At 35.6% G+C, this 21,761-nt stretch overlaps 1 protein-coding gene across 1 annotated transcript in view; it reads right to left on the bottom strand.

Moving 5' to 3' along the window:
- Window positions 1-21,761, bottom strand: part of PSMD1 (proteasome 26S subunit, non-ATPase 1) — a 91,440-nt gene that overhangs the window by 57,367 nt on the left and 12,312 nt on the right. Inside the window, exons 7-16 of the mRNA XM_032857474.1 lie at window positions 20,378-20,604; window positions 16,078-16,138; window positions 15,051-15,179; window positions 13,419-13,507; window positions 12,414-12,492; window positions 11,545-11,718; window positions 9,809-9,920; window positions 9,077-9,273; window positions 8,021-8,116; window positions 6,938-7,002 (exon numbers count right to left, since the gene is read on the bottom strand). Of these exons, the coding sequence (XP_032713365.1) occupies window positions 6,938-7,002; window positions 8,021-8,116; window positions 9,077-9,273; window positions 9,809-9,920; window positions 11,545-11,718; window positions 12,414-12,492; window positions 13,419-13,507; window positions 15,051-15,179; window positions 16,078-16,138; window positions 20,378-20,604 (1,229 nt within the window). The remainder of the gene's footprint in view (window positions 1-6,937; window positions 7,003-8,020; window positions 8,117-9,076; window positions 9,274-9,808; window positions 9,921-11,544; window positions 11,719-12,413; window positions 12,493-13,418; window positions 13,508-15,050; window positions 15,180-16,077; window positions 16,139-20,377; window positions 20,605-21,761) is intronic.

Raw genomic sequence — 21,761 nt, 5'->3', positions numbered from 1 at the left:
AAAAAAAAAAAAAAAAAAAAAAAAAAAAAAAAAAAAAAAGAAATGTGTTGGCTATGGAGAAACTCAGCATAAGTGAACCAAATATATATTCTCCAAATGGCAGAATCCTTTCCTAAGACATAGTTAGAACATAGACCTTATGGGCTCTGTGTCATCTGCCAGAAAGAGTATACCTTACAAATTTAATCTCGAAATCTCAAAGCTTTAGGTATGGAATTCCCCCCAGCAGTCTAAGATTTTTCAGCAGCATGAAGTGTGGCACAGTTCAGATATGCAAAAAAATTCTTTTGTTTTTTAAAAGATTTTATTTATTTATTTGATAGAGAGGGAGACAGCGAAAGAGGAAATACAAGCAGGGGGAGTGGAACAGGGAGAAGCAGGCTTACTGCTGGGCAGGGAGCCCGATGCAGGGCTTGATCCCAGAACCCTGGGATCATGACCTGAGTCGAAGGCAGAGGCCCAATGACTGAGCCACCCAGGCACCCCTAATTTAATTCATGAAGTAAAACTTATCTATTTTGGTTCTAGTCTCTAATATGATGAGTTTGACATATATTAAGATTTATATTATTGCCAAGTCACATAAGATTAAGTTTTCTGATGTCACTTTAACAGTATTCCAAACTGCACCTTATATATCTGAAGGCATATATAATTGTTCCAGAAGTCTAAATACTAAAGATGGCACACACACTGCCAAACTCCACCCTGAGACAAACTAGAGTAAACGGACTACCTTCTCACATGCTCTATACTGCTTCCAAATTAGTGTATGTGCTTAAACAAACACATACCTACAAAATTAACTGTAAGACCCTTAAACTAGTCAGCATCAATTCCTGGGGAAAAAAATCTTTGCTTATAGTCTGCTGAGAGATCTTTCTCTAGGTAATAAGAAATATTCTAGTACGTCTAGAAAATGAGATACAGTTCTAATATAAACTATTTCTGAAAAAGTACAACATAGTACCAACTTTTGCCACTTTGATACACAACTGATTCTATTTCACAATAGTTTTAAGAAATCTATAATTTTAAAGCAAATCTCAGAAGTTAACCACACCAATAGCAACCAAAAGACTAGTTTTAACTTCATAGAAAAAGAGTAGAACTGTATCCCTTTAGAAAAATAATTTTTAAAAAACCTTTCATTTGCTTTTATATTTATCATTCATTAGCAAAGGAGAAAACAAAGGTATAGAAAAAGAGTGAAAAGACAAAATTAAAGTAAGGAAATTATAGCATCAAGAACACAGACACAAAGACACTGAGGTAGAATACAGAGAGTATGTATTGAATTGATACAAAATCGTGAGTGGTAATATTGTAAAGATGAATCACACATTTGGTAGTAACTAACTGCTCGGGGTTCCTTCAAATTCTAAGCATCTACGATGGTGCAACGTTTTTTATTCAAGGAACCCATTTCTCTATGGTATAAAAAAGTCTGTGCCGAGAATCTCCCTCACATCTTGCAAGATCCATTCATGTCTGAAAGCATATTAATGTATACATTGAGAAATATCCAGTTTTATATTTTAAGAGCTTAAGTCATAGCAGAGATGACCAGGATTGTCTAATTTTAAGAAAGATCTACATCAGGGGCACCTGAGTGGCTCATTTGGTTAATGGTCTGACTCTTGATTTTGGCTCAGGTCATGATCTCAGGGTCAGGAGATCAGGCCCCACATTGGGCTCTGCAGTCAGCACAGAGTCTGCCTGAGAGTCTTTTTCCTTTTCCCTATGCCCCTCACCCCAACTCATGCTCCCATGCTTTCTCTCTAAAATGAATAAATAAATAAAGTAGAATCTTTAAAAAAAAAGTTTGTATCAGATCACTATAGAAACTTAATCTCAACAAGTATGTAAAGACCAATGCTTCTTTTAACTACTTTCTTCACTTTCCTTTCCAATGTCAAGTTAAAATAGTTCATACTATGTTCAGTTCCAACTGAGTTTCAGTTAATGCCAAACACAGTACTATAAAAAGAGTTATAATAGTTATAACTACAGCTATAATAAAATCTCCTACTGGACAGATAACAATGGGCCTAATAATCACCTATTTATTACACAAAAAATGTTCTAGATTCATTTCGCCATGGCAAAAATGTTTTTTAACTTAATTCTCAATATTTATCTTATATATTATGAACAAATAACACAAAAATCTCAGTAGAAAGAAACAGTGAAAATACTGTAACTCCCTGGACTACCTGAGAGTAAAGAAGATAACAGACATGAGAACTGTTAGTTTCCCGCAAGACAATTTCATCTAAGTTGAAGTACAAATACATGTTTACCCACATGTTTTCAGTATTCACGTCCAATAAGTAGACTTAAAAAGAAGATTTAAAAAGTCATGGTTCAACAGACATTTCTGCAAAGAAGACATCCAAATGGCCAACAGACACATGAAAAAGTGCTCAACATCATTTAGCATCAGGGAAATACAAATCAAAACCACAGTGAGATACCCCCTTCACACCAGTCAGAATGGCTAAAATTTACAAGTCAGGAAATGACAGATGTTGACAAGGATGCGGAGAAAGATGAACCCTCCTACACTGTTGGTGGGAATGCAAAGCTGGTGCAGCCACTCTAGAAAACAGTATGGAGGTTCCTCAAAGTTGAAAATAGAGCTACCCTATGACCCAGCAACCACACTACTATTTACCCTAAAGATACAAATGTAGTGATCCGAAGGGGCACATGCACCTCAATGTTTATAGCAGCAATGCCCACAATAGCCAAACTGTGGAAAGAGCCTAGATGTCCATCAACAGATGAATGGATAAAGAAGATGTGGTACATATATACCACGGAATACTACGCAGCCATCAAAAAACCCGAAATCTTGTCATTTACAACGACGTGGATGGAACTGGAGGGTATGATGCTGAGCGAAATAAGTCAATCAGAGAAAGACAATTACCATATGATCTCTCTGATATGAGGAATTTGAGAGACAGGCCGGGGGGTCCTGGGGGGGGAGGGGAAAGAAATGAAACGAGATGGGACTGGGGAGGGAGACAAACCATAAGAGACCCTTAATCTCAGGAAACAAACTGAGGATTGCTGGGGGGTGGGGAGGGAGGGAGAGGGTGGCTGCATTACGGACAATGGGGAGGGTATGTGCTTTGAATTGTGATGTGCTGTGAATTGTGTAAGGCTGATGATTCACAGACCTATACCCCTGAAGCAAATAATATATGTTAATAAAAAAATATATATTATGGTTCAAGAAGGTCAAATGTCTGCAGTTATTTTAAAAGTAATATGTATGGGGCGCCTGGATGGCTCAGTTGGTTAAAGCCTCTGCCTTCGGCTCAGGTCATGATCCCAGGGTCCTGGAATCGAGCCCCACATTGGGTTCTCTGCTCAGCAGAGAGCCTGCGCCCTCCTCTCTCTGTGCCTGGCTCTCTGCCTACTTGTGAGCTCTGTCTGTCAAGTAAATAAATAAAATCTTAAAAAAAAAAAAAAAAAGTAATATGTGACATCTAAAAGGGAAGAAATGGTAAAATGGAGCACATTCTAAGAAAGTAAACGATGGTGCATCAGAAAACATTTACTGTTCTTAAGAGACAGGACAGAAACTTTCCAAATGTTAAAGGTAATGAGAAAATTTGAGAATAAAAATGTTCTATGAGAGCTGCTTAGGAACATAGTACTCTGATGGAAAGGCATGTTGTAGAAAGCGTTGGTCTATAATGAGATCTGTTTTGAATTTCAGTTGTACCATTTAGTCCTATGACAATGAGAAATTTTATTAACTATTTTGGAATTCAATTTCCTTCTTCTTCTTTTTTTTTTCAATTTCCTTCTTTTTTAAAAAAAAATATTTCTAAGCTTCTTCCACCTTTAAAAATTCTCAGCCACAGGAAACGGCACTAATCTAAAATTTTGAGAATTTTGAGAATTTGGTTTCAATTGCAACTCCTAATTGATTACATTTAATTTTTTTCATCTAGAAATCTATAACTTTCAGACAAAATCATCCCTAAAGTCCAGTTTCTTCTACTTATAAAGAGTCATATTATGAAAAACAGAACTCAGAATAGTCCCTTAGAAATAACAAGCATTTAGAACCACTCATTAGCTGGATCTCACCAGTCTAGGTAGTTAAAAAAAAAAACAAAACAAAAACTAAGAAAAACCTTTAGACTTTTAAGCAGCTCATGGGAGACATCTGCTGACAAAAATGGGAATTTAGCATGAGTGTGAGCTACAGGAAAAGCAAAGGCAGAATTGAATGTTAACTGGAGAGCAAAGCGCTATCAGGTTAAAAAGGGAAGAAAAACAGTTTTCAAAAAAAGCTCAGCTTCCTCTGTAGCAGAATATATACACCATGCCACTGATATATAGGATATGAAATATAAAATCACCAAGAGGAATTAGTAACTGACAATATAGAAGCAAAACAAAGGAAGAGCCCATCATGAGTGGATTGTTCACACAAACCAGTAGTTACTAAAGGTACCCCTAGAAAAATACACTTTCTAAATCAAAATTATCTAGTTCTCTGATAAGAATTAAAACAAAAAACCCTCTCTGGATAGCAATAATACTCCACACACCCTCCCCTCCCCCAACAGCACTCCCATCCTTGGATCTAAACTCCAGAGCAAAATCAGTGAAAGATCAGGGTCATAGTTTGGCTAAAATAATACACCAAAAAATTGACAGGGAGAAAACAGAACTATCCAACTTCTATTTTTACTTATTTTTCCCCCCTTAGGAGAATGATATTTGGACCAGAAAGGTAAAAAGTAATGTTGTAAAGCTTGATCAAAATGAAAAACAGGTTGGGGCACCCAGGTGGCAGTTGGTTAAGCTGCCGACTCTTGGTTTCGGCTCAGGCTGTGATCTCAAGGTCATGAGATCAAGCCCTGCATCAGGCTCCACCGCCCCCCACCCAACTGCCACAGGCTCTGCTTCAGACTTTCTCTCTCTCTCTGACCCTCCTGCTTGTGCTTTCTCTCTCTCTCTCAAATAAAGAAATACAATTTAAAAAAAAAAAAATGTAAAACAGGTACAAAGACTAGCTGGCTTAAATGAGTTCAGCTCTGTAAGCTAAATGAATCACCTCCCTGAAAGAGAACTTGTGGTTGTAGTTATGGAACCACTGCTGACAAATCTGAGAAAAAATAAGAGAATGGCAAAGGTACAAAAAGACTACAAGTGGCTAAATAGTCTATGTTCAAAAACAGTAAGAGGACTCAAGAAACTAAGTGTGGAGTCTACTGCAGATCTTTTAAAAAAATGTGGAACAGCTTAAGGAACATAGGTTTTGTCATACCTTAGAAAAAGAATCGATATGACACTTCTATGGATTACAAAAACAATAATAACCAACTAATCACTTATCTTGTTTTGGAGGTATCAGACTAGAAGATCTGTGTAAATACTGTCTTTAGAATTAGTGAAGGCTTTCTAGTGTCTCTGTGAACAAGATGAACAAATGAGGTTTAGAGAACAACACAATGAAGGAGCCAATTGGCATGTGGCTGAACAACCTTATTCAACAAAACTGGTGTAAGGAGAAACCTGACTACCATATCATATAGGTCTGTACTTCACTGTTTTATTCAAAATTTTTATCCACAGAGGAGTAAAATATCTTAGAGCCTATCTGGTAACTTCTTGATAAATGGAGTAACTTCCTATCTAAGATGTTACGAAGAAGTTCCTGTAGCCAGTTCACAATGGATGTTCAATCTTTGTTGAACTGTATTATGACCTTTATAACAAAGTCCACTCCCAGGAATGTGGGAGACAATCTACCCCAGAGATTAAAAGGACATGAGTGAGATTCATCTAACTATCTCATCTAACATGTACCTTGGGAACTTATTTTTTTGTATAATTCCATCACAAATGAGCTACAATAAGCAGTGTCCAAATAGAGCTAAAAGAAGTACTTTTAATTTGCCTTTGCTAGATTTTAATATAAAGTATCTTAACCAGAAGAAACAATGGTACTTAAGATTGGAGATAAGCAGACAGTAAGAGCTGCAAGAAGTACTACTGCATCTGCCACCACTGTTAGAGTTACCACTACTGTGATACGCTTAAATAACACTTAGTGCCAGAGGCTGTTCTAAGGGCTTTAGGTATTAATTCAGTTACTCATCCAAAACACACTTCTTTTTTTCCCCCCAAGATTTATTTATTTGAGAGAGAGAGAGAGAGAAATAGCACAAGCAGGGGGAAGGGCAGTAGAAGAGGGGGAAGAGGGAGAAGCAGACACCCTGCTAAGCAGGGAGCCCTCCTACTCAATCCCAGGCACCCCAAAAACACACTTCTTAAATAGGTAATATTGTTACACCCATTTTACAGATGAGAAATTGGAGGCTCAAAAAGGCTTGTTAGCCCAAAGTCACTCAGCTTGAAGTGGCAGAGCCAGGATTCAATCCCAGCAAACTGGTTTCAGAGTACGTCCTCTTAATCACAACTATCCTGTGCCGAGGGCATCTCCAAATCTCAAGTCCAAAACTGTTTTCTTAAATCTGCAAAACTTTCACCCTTCTGCATTGAAACAAAGCTTATTACCTTTCATTCTCATTAAAGAGCTTCAAGAACTCTACAACCCTATGTTAGATACAAGACCCCATTTGAATTACCAATGTGTATGGAAAGAGGAGTACTAAACATGCTATTTGGATTTAAAAATTTAAGCAAACACAGGGAATGTTATGAAAAAAACAAAAAACAAAAAACAAACAGAAATAATAAAGTCATTTCACTACTTTTCCAAATAGGTTCTTGGACTCTCAAGACACACTTGCTTCTTTTTCAGATCAACAATACTAATCTTATTGTTAAATGGTCTTCACTCTAAACCTAGATATATCCCTCAGATATTTAGTTTCTGTTTAGTTACTATTTAAAAAAAAAAAAAGGACTATAAAGAGAACCAGAAGTTAGAAATTATTACCTGAACAGAATGAACCCAAGTGATTCTACTGCTGCCCTCCGGACATCATCATTGACATCACTTACCTAGGAAAAATTTTAAAGGATGATTACATTATACCATGCATTCTATTACTAGAATAACTGATATGAGAGGCTCACATCATTCAAATGTAAATCAGACCTCATTAATATTAGAATGTCTTCCCTCATCTTGGGAAAAACTCATCTGAAATACCCTATTTCAGAACGTGGAAGCCCTTTAAGCTTGGTGAAGTTTAAGAACCAGGACTACTTCCAAAGATTATTTCAGCTGCACTATGCCTTTTGCAGGCTACACTGAAAATCTAACCATTCCTTCAGTGTTTTAAAAAAAAAGTATGTTCTAAATTCAAGCAAAACACAAACATCCACAATTTACAACATACCACATGCTGTACTGATAAAAAATAAATTAATAATAAATACTATGAGAGGTGCATATCTCTAGGAAGAAGATAGTAATAGTTCTAAACCTTTTCTGCATGGGAAGATGACCTGAGGTTTACCTTCTCCTGGAACCAAGATGGTAGAAACCTACTAAGTTAAGACATATGGACGGTGTCCATTGCATTACCAGGCAACTATTGTTCATAAACTCTATCTGGGTTGGGAGGACTAGGAATGGGAAAAGCCTGTTGGAAAACATGGGCATTGGCTTTCCTGTGCAAGGTAGCTCTTGTAATAGGGTATGTTCCCTAGAGATACCTGGAAGCTAAATTCACAGGCTATAAAAAGAAGTGGTTTTTATTGTTCATTAGATTTCCCTCTCCTAGCGTAGCTGCACATACTCACATGGTCTTGTCCCTTAGAAATGAGGGTGCCCTTTGGAGCTGGTTTTCAGAAGTTGCCCCTGAGTGATTTTAAGGACTTCTATTTGTACTGACATACTGTTTTTCTGTTCTATACTTGGCGCTTAGGTTATAGCTGATTGTGTCCAGTTAGTGAGAATCTGAACCTGACATCACTCGTGCTAGTCATGCAGTGTGGGTGCTGCAGCAGCCTAGACATTTACTGTCCATCTGCAAACTGTCCTTTCTACCTCTACTCCAGGAAGAGTACTTACAGCAACGTGGAGCAGGCGTCGAATAGCTTTGTTGTTACCCGAGCCACAGTAAGCCATGGCTACGGTGTACATTCCAGATCGTCGAAGAATTGGGTCCTAAGAAGAATAATCTACATCAATCAACAAATCGTCATTTCAGACAGTGACTTCTACAGTCTAACTGGCACAGCTACATCCACCAGGAGAGTTGGTTTTAGGTAAGAAATGAGAAGAATGATTTTGGGGTTAGTAATTTTCTAAATGAATGTGGAAATACAAACTCTTAAATACAGGAGGAATTAACTCTTTTTAATTCCCGAAGATCTATGCAATGTGCCTGTACTGCCTTACACTCACTAGAAGTATCAACTCAAGTCCAATACCAACACTAACTACCTTCTCATACTCAGCTTCCATGTATTAAACAAGTAACAAAGAAGCTTGCTTCTAATTCTACATTGTAACTTGCTTACTTAATTCTTGGGGGCTGAGGGGAGCAGATATGACATCTGAGAGCTGAGCAAAATAATGAGAAGTTTTGTCATTTAACTATTAACAGTGATTCTTTTTACCAGACTATAGAGGACAGCATTAGCTACCACTGACTACCCACCACACACAATACCACTATCCAAATAAAATAAAAAAAGCAATGAAAAAAACTCACCCAGATAAATAAGTATAGAGATTGGCACTGGTTTTTGATGAAAAAACAATGAGGTAAACTTTATATCTTATTAAACGGTTATGAAGTAATTCCAAAAATATTAGTTCTAAAAGCAATCAACTTGTAAATTTCTAAAGAACTTCTTTGGATCTGTTTATCTGAAAATTACTGATCTGAAGTCTTAATTTAAAATTCTCACATTAGTTCTATTAACCTGTTCTAATCAGTGCTCTCCTTTCCTACGTTCCATTAGGCTTTATATATATTCCAAGAAGTTTTATCAACATGTGTAGCTAGGTGTTCTGATGGGAACAGAGATAATTTCTAATGAAAGTGCTTCTCTAAATGCTGGTGATAAACAGGGTGTGACGACCTACAGGGAGAAAAGGATAAACTATGTATCTTCTCACCTTATCCCGGCACAGAGATTCAATGAGAGCATCAGCTTCCTCCATCCTCCCATACATTACTAATGCTATGCCAACTGCAAGACCGCGCAGAATCTTCTCATGTTGAGTTTCCTGTGCATAACCGACCATGTCCTCAATAGCCTGGGCATTTTTAGAGCCCAACATAACCAAACCTAGGGCCAGGCCAGCTGCTTCACCTAGTGAGTAAAAAGTAAACATTAAAAAATAAAAATTATGTATCTAAAATCAATGAAAGATAGCTTACTGGAAGTGGCACTTATTATCATCACATATCAAAACAACCATTAGTTCTGGTAGCATTTTTTTCAAACCATTTGATAAAAAGCACATCCACATATTTATAGCTATTTTCCTTTTAAATCTTAATAGATTACCTCATCAAATCCTACAACGATTTCAAAGGAGACATAATGACATTATTCTACATTATCACCATGCAGTATAGATAGCTCTGAGAGTTAGTATCAAGTAGGTCACTCTAATAAATTTCTATTTGCAAAAGTCAGTTATATAGACAGATACACAGGATATGTCATTTTTAAAATCTATGTATCACAAAACCTATTTTTATGAATTTGACAAACAGGGCAAAATCCACTCCCTTCTACAAGTAATCTATTAGATTTTTAAGAGGCTACAAAATATAAATAGAAAATAAATAAAGTTACATTCATTAATCCTAGTTTCTTGTCTCTGGAAAGAATCACTTACCTGTCACAGCATCATCTTGATAAAGGTTTGTTTTTAGCAAATCATACACATCCTGGCGCGCAGTCCCCATGGCAGCCAAACCAAGGCCCAGACTGCCACCATGTCGAACAATCTAGGGAAAAAGCATGGGCTCGGATGATTCAGAACACTGTACTTAAAAGTCCAAGCTTTTATTCTGATTTAAAAATATATTGATATTAAACACGCAGAGCAGTTGACCTAGTGAGAATGAGCAAAGTATTTGCGAACCAGATAGCCAGTGGTAACCCTGGCAATTTCAGTTTCAAAAGAATGATGCTTGCTGATACAAAATAATAATAAGTTGAGAAATGAATGAAAGTACGAAAGTGGAGGGAGAAGGTACAGCTCTTTTTCAGTAAGTTTACATGAGAAGGGGAGAAATATGATAACTAAGAGGGAGAAGCAAGGGTCAAAGAAAGATTTTTTTTTTTTTAGGATAGGTGAGGCCTGAATATACTTACAGGCTGAGGGGAAGGAGCCTGAAGAGAGGAGAAAAGGGTATCTAACAGACCATCGTTGTAAGGAAGTGGAAAAAATGGGGTCAAGGGCAAAAGTAGGTCTTTATTTCAAGAGGGACACTTTAGCAGTCATGTCATTTTTGAGTGCACAATCTCCATTTATAGGTGACAGCACATAATCTTGCTCGGAAAATACTCCTCTCTCATTGGTTAGTCTTGGTGGAATTGCCATTTAATAAGCACCCACCTTCCCCTACCCAAACTGTGGGACTGTGACCCAAAACAGACTACTCAGATGCTCTTTCACTAAAATCTTAATCTTTCCTTAGTGAAGTGACCCAAAACCATTTCAAGTTCATTCATCTGACAGTAGGGCCCTAGAGAGATGATTCCTTAGTTCCTGTTATCTAGATCCCTAAAACTGTCCTGGCTCTTAACTTTTGCAAGAATTGGTTTATCTGCTTTTCCTTTAATTATAAAAGCTACTTTCTATAAACTCCTTGTTTGAAGTTAATCAGTAGAAGTTTTTATTGCTGACAACCACAGGAGCTTTGTCTGATAAGAAAAGCTGTATCTGAGACCAGAGGAAATGAGGCAGAGATATAAATAAATGTACATAGTATTTGTGGATAAGGAGCTTATTAGGTAAGACAGATGATCCTACTGGCCTCAATATTTTCACTAAAATCAAAGGACGAAGTTGTCTGGCTTATTTACCTACTCTCCTAATAGCCTTTTAAAGAAGAGTCTACTCTAACATAAAAGCTAAAGTCTAAAATCAAAATCCTATTTCAAGGTTCTGTAAAGTAAGAACAAGTTGCTTAGTAAGTTTTTCCAAAAGAATTACATTTAAAAAATATAGAATAGCAAATAATCAAGAATTCTGGTTCCTGAGAGAGTTATGTACTTCTTTGGGACTTAGTTTCCTATAAAATAACAAAATTAGACTAAATGATTACTAAGGTCACTTACAGTTATAACATTCCAAGACTCTTAAGTGTGGAAATACAATACATATTTTACAAATATATGGTACTTTATTCTGCTTGTCACATACAAGGTTTAAAGGACTGAGAAGCACAATTTTAGTTTAGAGAGAAAGAAAGAAAATAATCTTAAAAAAAATAATTCCTTAAGAATAGTTCTATTTTTGGAATTTCAAAATCCTACAAGATTTCTATTCACTAAAATAATTTGGCAAGTATGTTTTCCTGGACTCTTAAGTAATAGAAATTAGTTTTTCAATCAAATACTTACATCATTGCTGGCATTCTTAAGCTGGTTAAGCAGATAGTCAATTATATCACCACCATGATTGGCATGAATGAGACCTAATGCATAGAGACCTCCACCTTCCTGATAGGCTGATCCCGGAGAGGTGTCCTTGGGAAGATAGGTTGCCATTAACTGTAATGCTTCTTTCTCATGACCCTGTAAATTTGAACCACAACAAAAGTGTAAGAGAAAGTGAGAGTAAAAAATATGTATTTTCTATGACTATTGTCTTCTTTCTAGAAAATTCACTTTCTAAAAGAGGAGGAAATGGGTGTCTCCTCTAAATAACTTTGTAACTCAAATGAGAGGAGAATTTTAAAAGACCCAATTACATCTTTGTTAGAAACAAGTGCTTTAATTTTTTCCTTTCTTTTATAACATTTCTCTAAATTAATCTTAGACTATGCAAATAACTTATTTCAATTCATCCTTTGAGAAATGTCATCTTCATAGGAAAAGGATTTCTACCTTCTACTAAAAACAAACACATAGGGGGATGCCTGGGTGGCTCAGTCCGTTAAGCATCTGCCTTCAGCTCAGATCATGATCCAGGGACCTGGGATCAAGTTCTACATCAGGCTTTCTGCTCAGCAGGGAGCCTGCATCTCCCTCTGCCTGCTATTCCCCCTGCTTGTGTGTGCTCTCTCTCTGACAAATAAAAACTAAAAACTAAAAACAAAACATGGGTATTTTAATTTATTTACTTTATTCTTTCCTATAAGAAGACTAATCCGATTTAACAAAATGTACTTGTGAATGATTTACAGTAAACTTTTTCTTTTATTTTTTTGACTTTTATTTTTTTGACTCCAGAAATATTGCTTCTGTTCATACTGATCAGTATATTTTACCTTATGAATTACACCCAGACTGGCTGTAGCTGTAAATTTTGCCCAGTTAGTGGCCCTGGCCAACCATTCCAAGTTATCTCTGTAAGAAAAGAAAATTCAGCAATACTATTGAAATGCATTCCATAAAGCTTTTTTTGTAACACTAAAGTCAAAGCATTAAAATTTTACCTTGAACTATTATAAATCATTTTACTTCATGGAGCTCAAGTTACTGCTCATTCTATTTTACCTCCTAAGTTCTTAGTATTCTGAAGACTTTAAAAAAATGCATGATATGTAATTTAATTATGAACAAAAGCAGAATTATATTAATATATTTCATGCAAAAGCCTATAATTTAGCTCACTAAAAAAGGTAACTGATTTTAACTTAAAACAAGCAGACATACGCAATAAAAAAGGTATAGGGGAGCCTGGATGGCTCAGTCAGTTGAGTGTCCAACTCCTGATTTTGTCCCAGGTCATGATCTCAGGGTTGTGGGATTCAGCTCTGCACTGGGCTCTGTGCTCAACAGGGAGTCTGTTAGGTATTCCCTTTCTCTCCCCATCTCCTCTTGCCCCACTTGTGCACATGGCACGCGCACTCTCTCTCTTTAAAATAATAAGTAAACACATCTCTGGAAAAAAAATGTATAAAATAACAAAAATAGAATTTAAAATTCAGGACAGGGGCGCCTGGGTGGCTCAGTGGGTTAAAGCCTCTGCCTTCAGCTCCCGGTCATGATCCTAGGGTCCTGGGATGGAGCCCCACATAGGGGCTCAGCTCAGCAAGGAGCCTGCTTCCCCCTCTCTTTTCCTGCCTGCCTCCCCCTCTCTTTTCCTGCCTGCCTCTCTGCCTACTTGTGAGCTCTGCCTGTCAAATAAATAAAATCTTTTAAAAATAAATAAAATAAAATAAAATTCAGGACAAGTAGGCAAGGGAAGCTCTGCACATCCATGTAACAACGTCAACAGTCTCTATTAAAGATGAATATAAACCCAAGGGGAAACCTTCCAATATATTTACCTAAGAAACTGGTCACTGGTAGTCCCACAGTGCATAAAAGAGTTTGCTATAACGGTTGCTGTATGACACACAGAATTCCGTACTGCATCCTACAAAAATAAATAGGTTTTTATCATGACAAAGTATGGAGATATATAATCAGAGACCCTGTTTTGTGAAGAAAATATTAATAAACTGAACTGATATTTAAACCATGAATCTTGGATGTTTCTATATAAAGATTAAACAGGTAGTTTATAAAAACAAACAAGTCAGAGTCTTATCTGTGGTCTTAACTTGAGATCAGTATATTTTAGGCAGAAATTTAGGTAGTAGATTTTCTGTTTTTGAATAGTTTAATTTGCCATTTCTCTTCAGCATCTTTTCTATAGGTCTCCAAGGTATCAGGGTAACCTGAAGAGCAGTGCCCCACCTCTCCTCGCTCTGTACTTATGGCAGTCACCAAAGTGATTTTATTTTTAATAAAACTATATTATAAAGAGTAGCTTCAAATAATTGTTGGAAAAACACATTGTGTAATTCTGTGTCCATGTGCCATTTGTAAGTATGATTTCATGTTTTAAGCAAACAACGATATAATGAAATAATATACAGCTACAAATAATACATAGCTACAAAAGAAAAGGGTACTGGGTAGTTAAGGCAGAAGGCAGGAAAATGAATATTTTTCATACTATAAATCTTTTCATATTAAAACATTTTTTGAACCAGATAAAAATATTACTTGGTCAAAGATTCAAATTATTATTAGTAATTGTTAGGATCAATATCTCAACAAAGGTTATAAAAATATCGAGGTAAGAACCTCTGCACTCAAGGAATTTGCAGTTCAATGGGAAAAAAGACACATAAACAAACATATATTAATGTTCTGACCGTGCCATCTGTCCAAGTGCTACAAATATGTATTAAAATAAAAAGGTAGCTAAAAAAATGAAAATAAAACAAACACCACTAAACTTCCCAAGGAAGGTGAACACAAAAACAGGAGCTCAATAGATATTAATTCCCTCTCTTTTCAACAAATTCAAGGGTTTCTCCCTTCATTATATTTTTTAAAAGTTATTTTCTTGATCAAAATAAAATGCAACAAAGTATTCAATAAGAAATAAGTAATTAGGGGGTGCCTGGGTGGCTCAGTGGGTTAAAGCCTCTGCCTTCCGCTCAGGTCATGATCCCAGGGTCCTGGGATTGAGCCCCGCATCAGGCTCTCTGCTCGGCGGGGAGCTTGCTTCCCTTCCTCTCTCTCTGTGTGTGCCTCTCTGACCACTTGTGATCTCTATCAAATAAATAAACAAAATCTTAACTAAAAAAAAAGAAAGAAGTAATTGGGGGCACCTGGGTGGCTCAATGGGTTAAGCCTCTGCCTTTGGCTCACGTCATGATCTCAGGGTCATGGGATCGAGCCCCACGTCAGGCTCTCTGCTCAGTGCCCTCTCTCTCTGCTGCCTCTCTGCCTACTCGTGATCTATCTCTGTGTCAAATAAAAAACTAAAATCTAAAACAAACAAAAAAAAAACTTAAAAAAATTGATCACATTTTAAAAAAAATAAGTAATTTAAAAAATTGTATTAATATTCAACAAAGAAATAAATACAAGAAGAAAGCCTCTGTTATAGATGAATTTCCTACCTTTGTGTTTTTTAGAATCATGAGATCTGTGTTATTATTTCGTATTAAGAACTGTAGATGTAACTCAATAGCCATTTCACCACTTAAAATTTTAATCATTTTCAAAGTTTGGTCCTTGGGCTCTGGACTCTGCCAAAATAAATAAACAAACCAGAATGAAAATTCATATATTACTAAAATCCACTAAGCCAACTGTATTTTAACAGCCCTAGACCAGTGAAATTCACAGTCCATACACACACCCAAACTTATATTTTAATAGTAGGATCTAGAAAACTCATATATCATTTATTTGAGAGAAAGAATGATTTATTTCTTTAATAGCTACCACTGAGATATGATACCAGTTTGACGGAAGAATGCAATTCATTCTGAACAAGCTTCCAATGTAAAACATTTTAATATTAAAAAAATTCAAAATATAAAGTAACTGATTACTGATGATACGCAAGAAAAACTCTTTTATACAGAACAAACTCATAGTTAAGACGAGAAACTCCCTACTCCAAACTAGAAAATCAAAAGCACATTTAATCAACACATATATATGATCTCATGAAATAACAAGCCATCCAAGTAAAGAATAGTTTACATACCTGAGTATAAAAATCAAAAGTCTTGTTAGAGGAACATTTATATCCAACAGACTACTAATACCCCCTTCTTCCATTCACTATGAATACTAAAAACAACAAGGGCAACTAAAGTGCTCCCCCTACAGTAAGTTGACATTTATTTGTTAGAGGTCATACTTTTGTCTCACCCTGTGACAAGTAATTCAGTTATTCTAGACAGAGTTCAACCTTTTGTAAGCATCCAAGGATTTGATATCTTCAAAGTTAAATGCTTTCCAGAGTCAGTCCAAAATTTTAGCTTTTTACAGAAGATCTATTTTTATTAAATGACTACAGTATTAAACTTAATATTAAACCTCTTTAAAGGCAAATATGTAACACTTTAAAATAAATTAAAATATACTGTGGGAATATACATTAATGATAAACTCAACTTAAAAAAACACACTTACCACTTCTGGCGTCTTTCCTACAAGCACACTACCTGTCTTTTCTTCTGTTTCCATTGACTCACTGAAATAAAGAGAACCAAGAGTTACTAATCTGATAATTTTTTTCTGAATAGTGTGTATGGGTGACTTTTATCAAAATGAAGGTCTGAATCATGTTCAAATTAAATATTTTGCAAGGAAAAAATATTTAAGTATTTCCCTTAAGAAACACCCAAGATTCTATTAAGATGGAGGCAGCCCATGATTTAATTTCTTCCAAATAAATTCATAAAAATACACAAAGCAACTAACCAGGTTAGCATGGACAACAAATACAACACAACTAGGTGAGAAAGCATCCCCCGCACTCCCAAAACACAGTCAGGTAGAGATACACTGTCACCAGCTACACCAGTTTGAAGTGAAGCAGGTGGAGCCCCAATAGCTCTTAAAACTAACACTCCTTCTAGGTCAAAGCATGAAAATGCTGGGCACAGAATCCAAATTAATATGGCAGAAACAAAGGAAAAAGAAAGCCCAAATAAAAGGAAGAAAGTAAACAGACTTAGGAGATCTCGGATCATAAGTCACCATTTTGTTTAAAACTCTGTAACACAAAAGAGGAGGAAGCTCTAGAGAGCAGTGAAATTAGAAAAACTATCCTAAATAAGCTTCTTTGCAAAAATTCAGGAAAACTAATTTCAGTAAACATAAGCTACACACAAGGATCAAAGCAAAATTCCATATGATATTAGAAAAGAAAAATTATGGGGCGCCTGAGTGGCTTAGTTAAGTGTTTGACTCGATTTTTGGCTCAGGTCATGATCTCAGGGCTGTGAGATCAAGCCCCACATTGGGCTCTGTGCTGAGTGTGGATGGAGCCTGTTTAGGATTTTCTCTTTCCCGCTTCCTCTGCCCCTTCCTGCCCTCCCAACCTTGCTCTTAAAAAAAAAAAAAAAAAAAAAAAAAAAAAGAGAGAGAGAGAAAGATCATTTCAAAAGAGATAAAAAACATTAAGAAAATTATGTAAGATATAAAAGAATAAAACATGTAAGGATTAGGAAACTCAGAAATGAAATAATCAAACTAGGGAAAAATTAGAAATGAAGAAAAAAAAATAATTTTAGAAGATTAATTCAGAGGGGCAAATAAACACAACATGAATAAAGGACAAGGCAAGAAAGAAAAATTTTAATTAACAAGGAATAAACCAAATGCTACTTCCCTAAGATCAGGAATGAAGGATGTTCACTCTAAGGTCTACCCAACTGGAAATCAGAGCCAATGCAGAAAAACAAAGCAGGGGGAAAAAAACATGAAAGTTACAAAGGAAGAAGTAAAATTGTTTCTATTCAGATGATGTGATTCCTATGTAGAAAATTCTATAGGACGATCTATTTTACTAGACCTAACTGATTTAAACAAGGTTACGGGACTCAACATTAATATAAAAAATCAATTGTATTTCCACATATTGGCCACAATTAGAAATTGAAATTTACCATACCACTTACAATACATCAAAAAATATACATAGGAATGAATTTAAGAAAAAAATGTACAAAATCTCTGAACTAAAATCTATAAAATGCTGCTGAGAAAAATTAAAAGAAAATCTAAATAAATGAAGAACAGTACTATGCTTATAGATAAGACTTGTATTGTTAAGGATTTTAATTTGTTCCAAATTGAAGAGATTCAACACAATCCCAATTAGAATCCTCCCAGTCTTAAAGAAATGCAAGAGATCCAAAACAATCTTGGTGGTGAGGGGGAGAGAAGGGAGGTCAAAACTTTAGGTCTTCATTAACGTAATTTCAAAGACTATAAACTTCAGTAATAAAAATATTATGGTACAGCTATGAGGAAAGATGAATAGGTAAATAGAAAAGAACAGAACAATCTATCAACATATCACATGTCAAAGGCTCAAAGGCAATTCAGTAGGGAAAGGATAGTCTTTTAAACAAATGGTAATGGAACTATTAGATATCCACATATTTAAACAAACTCTACTACTTCACACCACATACAAAGGGTTAAGCTGAGTTCTACCACATACCTAAACCTAAAACCTAAAACCATATAGCTTCTGGAAAAAAGTGTAGCAGAGTATCTTTATAACCATGAAGTTTGCAAATAATTTCTTAGATTGGGATACATAATGGAAAATTAGATTATCAAAAAAAAAAGCTTCCATTCATCAAAAAATACCATCAATAAAAAGAAAAGATAAGCCAAAAACTGGGAGAAAATATTAACAATATAACAAACACAGGCGCCTGGGTGGCTCCGTCAGTTAAGCATCTGCCTTCAGCTCAGGTTATGAGCTCAGGGTCCTGCCATGGAGCCTCACATCAGGCTCCCTGCTCAGCAGGGAGTCTGCTTCTCCCTCTGCTTCTTCCCCTGGTTTGTGCTCTCTCTCACTCAATCTCTCTCTCTCAAATAAATAAAAACTTAAAAAAATAATTTTATAACAAAACATCACTTTTATCACTGGAATGAATATTAAAGAAACTGGTAACACCTAATGGTGGCAAACAAATGCTAATATACTGCTGCTGGGAGGGTAAAATGGGCAACCACGTTCGAAAATAGTCTGGCAGATTCCTACCAAGTTAAACATATACCCTTTGACCCAGCTATTCTAATCCTACATATTTATCCAAGAGAAATGAAAACATCTGTCCACAAAAAGACTTGTACAGGAATGTTCCTAATAGTCCTGTTCTGAAACAACCCAAATGTCCATTAATATAATAATGAGTAAACAAACTGTGGTATATTCATACAACGAAATGCTGCTCAATAATGAAAAGGAATCAGTTACTGATTCACCCAAAAAACAAAAACATCACAAATGTGCTGAGCGAAAGAAGCAGAAACAAAAGAATACACACTGTATGATTCATTTTTATGAAGTTCAAGAACTGGCAAAATTAATATATGTTGACAGAAATCAAACCAGTGGTTGCCTCAGGGGCATGGGTTGAACTCAAAGGCCACAGAGGCAGTTTCTGGGACGATAATAGAGGTGATGGTTATATGGGTGTTTATACTGTCAGAACTCATTGAACTGTATTATGAGGATATGTGTATTCTTTAGTATTTAAAATATTTTTCCATTAAAAGAAAGAACTGAAGAGCTGAAAAGGATGAAAAGAAAGTGAGAAATACAGAGGAGCAGAAGATGGGAAAAGAAAATCTAACTTACATATAACAATAGGCCCCCAAAAAGAAAATTAGAGGGAAGAAAACAAATACTAAAAACTAAAATTCAAGAAAACCTTACCGAGGGCAGGACTATTTCTGGTGTTTTTGAGGACAAGTTAGAAGGCCAGTGAAATCTGAAAGCAATAAGTAAGGAAGAAAGCAGCAAGAGATGAGTTGAGGGCTATGGACAGGACAGATCATGTATAACCTCGCAGGCCATGTTCAAGACTTAGAATTTTATATGAAATGTGTTTTGTAATGTATTGGAGGTTGAAACAGTGATGACATTTAGGGTTCAGAAAAATAACTCTTCAGTGCTGTGTAAACAACTTTAAAAGGAAAAATGTGGCATAAAAGACACTTTTTTTTTTTTGAGGGAGAGAGAGAAAGGGAGAGAATCTTAAGCAGACTCCACACCCAGCATGGAACCCAATATGGGGCTCAACCTCATGACTCTGAGATCATGACCTGAGCTGAAGTGAAGAGCTGGACACTTAACTGACTGAGCCACCCAGGAGTCCCATACAAAGACACATTTAAATATTTTTAATAAGTAGCCTAAATATGTAAGGAAAAAAACCAGGAAAATAAAATCTAGTACTGTATTAGCCTAAGATAAATGTATATTTAGTTTTAAAAGAAGCAGAAAAAGCTGGAAATGTTTCTTACTTTCCAGGTATCTAAAATCTAGCCCACCTAACCCATATGAGATTTTTTTTAAGTAGGCTCCATGCTGGGTATGGAGCCCAATATGGGGCTTGAACCCATGACCCTAAGAGCAAGACCTGAGCATCTGATTAACCTACTAAGTCACCAAAGTGCCCCACCCATCTGAAATTTTTAATTTACGTGGTTAGGTAGCACATATGCAATTGGCCCTCCCTGTCAATCATTTCCATTTCTTTCTAGAAAGGTCCCTTTCTTTGGTATTCTTTAAGGTGCCCAGCAGAGTGCAAAACAGAGCAATAGCCTTATTAAGACTTTACAACTTAAGAAAACTACTTCTGAAATTAATTCTTAGACTATGTGGTCAATGAATATTCCACCTATTTGCAAAATAAGATAAAGATTGTTCAATTAGTTCTGGTGCAGAAAAAGATACTTATACCTGTCTTTCTCTGATCCTGGAACAGTACCCGTATTGGTGGATCCAGGCACAGAAGCAATAGGGGTACCAACAGTTCGAAGATTCTGGATTACAGATGACAAAAACTGCTGGCTAGCACTTTCATACAAATCAAAACAAATCTGATAAGCCATCAGGAGGTTGTCTTCCTTTACCAGTTTTTCTAAGATATCACTCACAGCCTGAGGATCATCTAAGAAAATTAAGCACTGAAATGCAGATAAAGAACAATTACATAATAATTGAAAACTGTGTCTACAAAATGCTCAAGACATTGACAAACAGTTATAATACAGGAAACTTTAAAATACAAGCACAGGCAAACTGGGGAAGATGAACTGTTCTAGCACTCCATTTCTTTAAAAAAAAATTAATTTAAAACTTTAATTCCAGTTCTAGTACTCTTATTTCTGATCCTGGCACTAGACAGAGTTTTCCTGAAAATGGCATCTGATTGTACCTGGCAATTAGCAGTACTCAGTAACTGGTAGGTGAATGACTCTTAGCTTCGTCAAATCTTACCTGTATTTTATTATCAAGTGCTCCTTAATTTGAATTTTCTGCTTAACCATAAATTACAGGGGTCATTCATTTATTTAACGGACATTGTATCATGGGCCAGAATAAAAGGCACTAAAATGACCATTTGGACATATCTCTCTTCTCACTCTTACTCTGTCACATGTTTTAATCAAACTATCCAATAAATTTAGGATTTTTATTTTTTAAGAATTCAATTTAAATTTTGTTTCCTTAAAGTAGCAAATAGCTAATTTCAAAATGAATACATTAATCAAAGTGTTAATCAAATTAAGAATAGGAAATAATGGAAACAAAACAAATGACCAATAATAGAGAATGGTTAAGTAAGGCAAAGTACATCCACTAAATGACTACTGTACAGTCAACAGAAAGTTCGAGCAACAGTTTGTGAAGACTCAGAACATGGAAAAATGCTAAAATTGGAAGGATGTATATAATCGATACTATTTGCCTCCAAAGAAAGGAACTTAGGAGTCAAAGGAAAGGAGTGCAAAGACTTTTCACTGTATACCCATTGGTTCTTTTCAAATTTTGAATCACAAGAATGTTCAAAAAGATGTATTTTAAAATGTAAAAGTTTTATAAAGTTTTGAAAGGACAAGAAATAAAACAGCTAAAAAGAAATAAAATTGCCTCTGAGAAATAAAACTGATATACATGGGTAAGCAGAGGACTATGATTTTTCATGTGTTTTAAAAAACAATTAAAAAAAATGATTAAAAACTATTTAGAATATTTAGAAGCAAACAAAACTCCAAAGACTATATAGAGAAAAGTGAAAAGAAATACACTAAAATGTTGACTTTGGGTGAAATAAATGATT

This window comes from Lontra canadensis, unplaced genomic scaffold (assembly GCF_010015895.1).
Source record: "Lontra canadensis isolate GAN:19392208 unplaced genomic scaffold, GSC_riverotter_1.0 scaffold13, whole genome shotgun sequence".
NCBI lineage: Eukaryota > Metazoa > Chordata > Mammalia > Carnivora > Mustelidae > Lontra > Lontra canadensis.
This window is presented reverse-complemented; position numbering and strand designations above follow the sequence as displayed.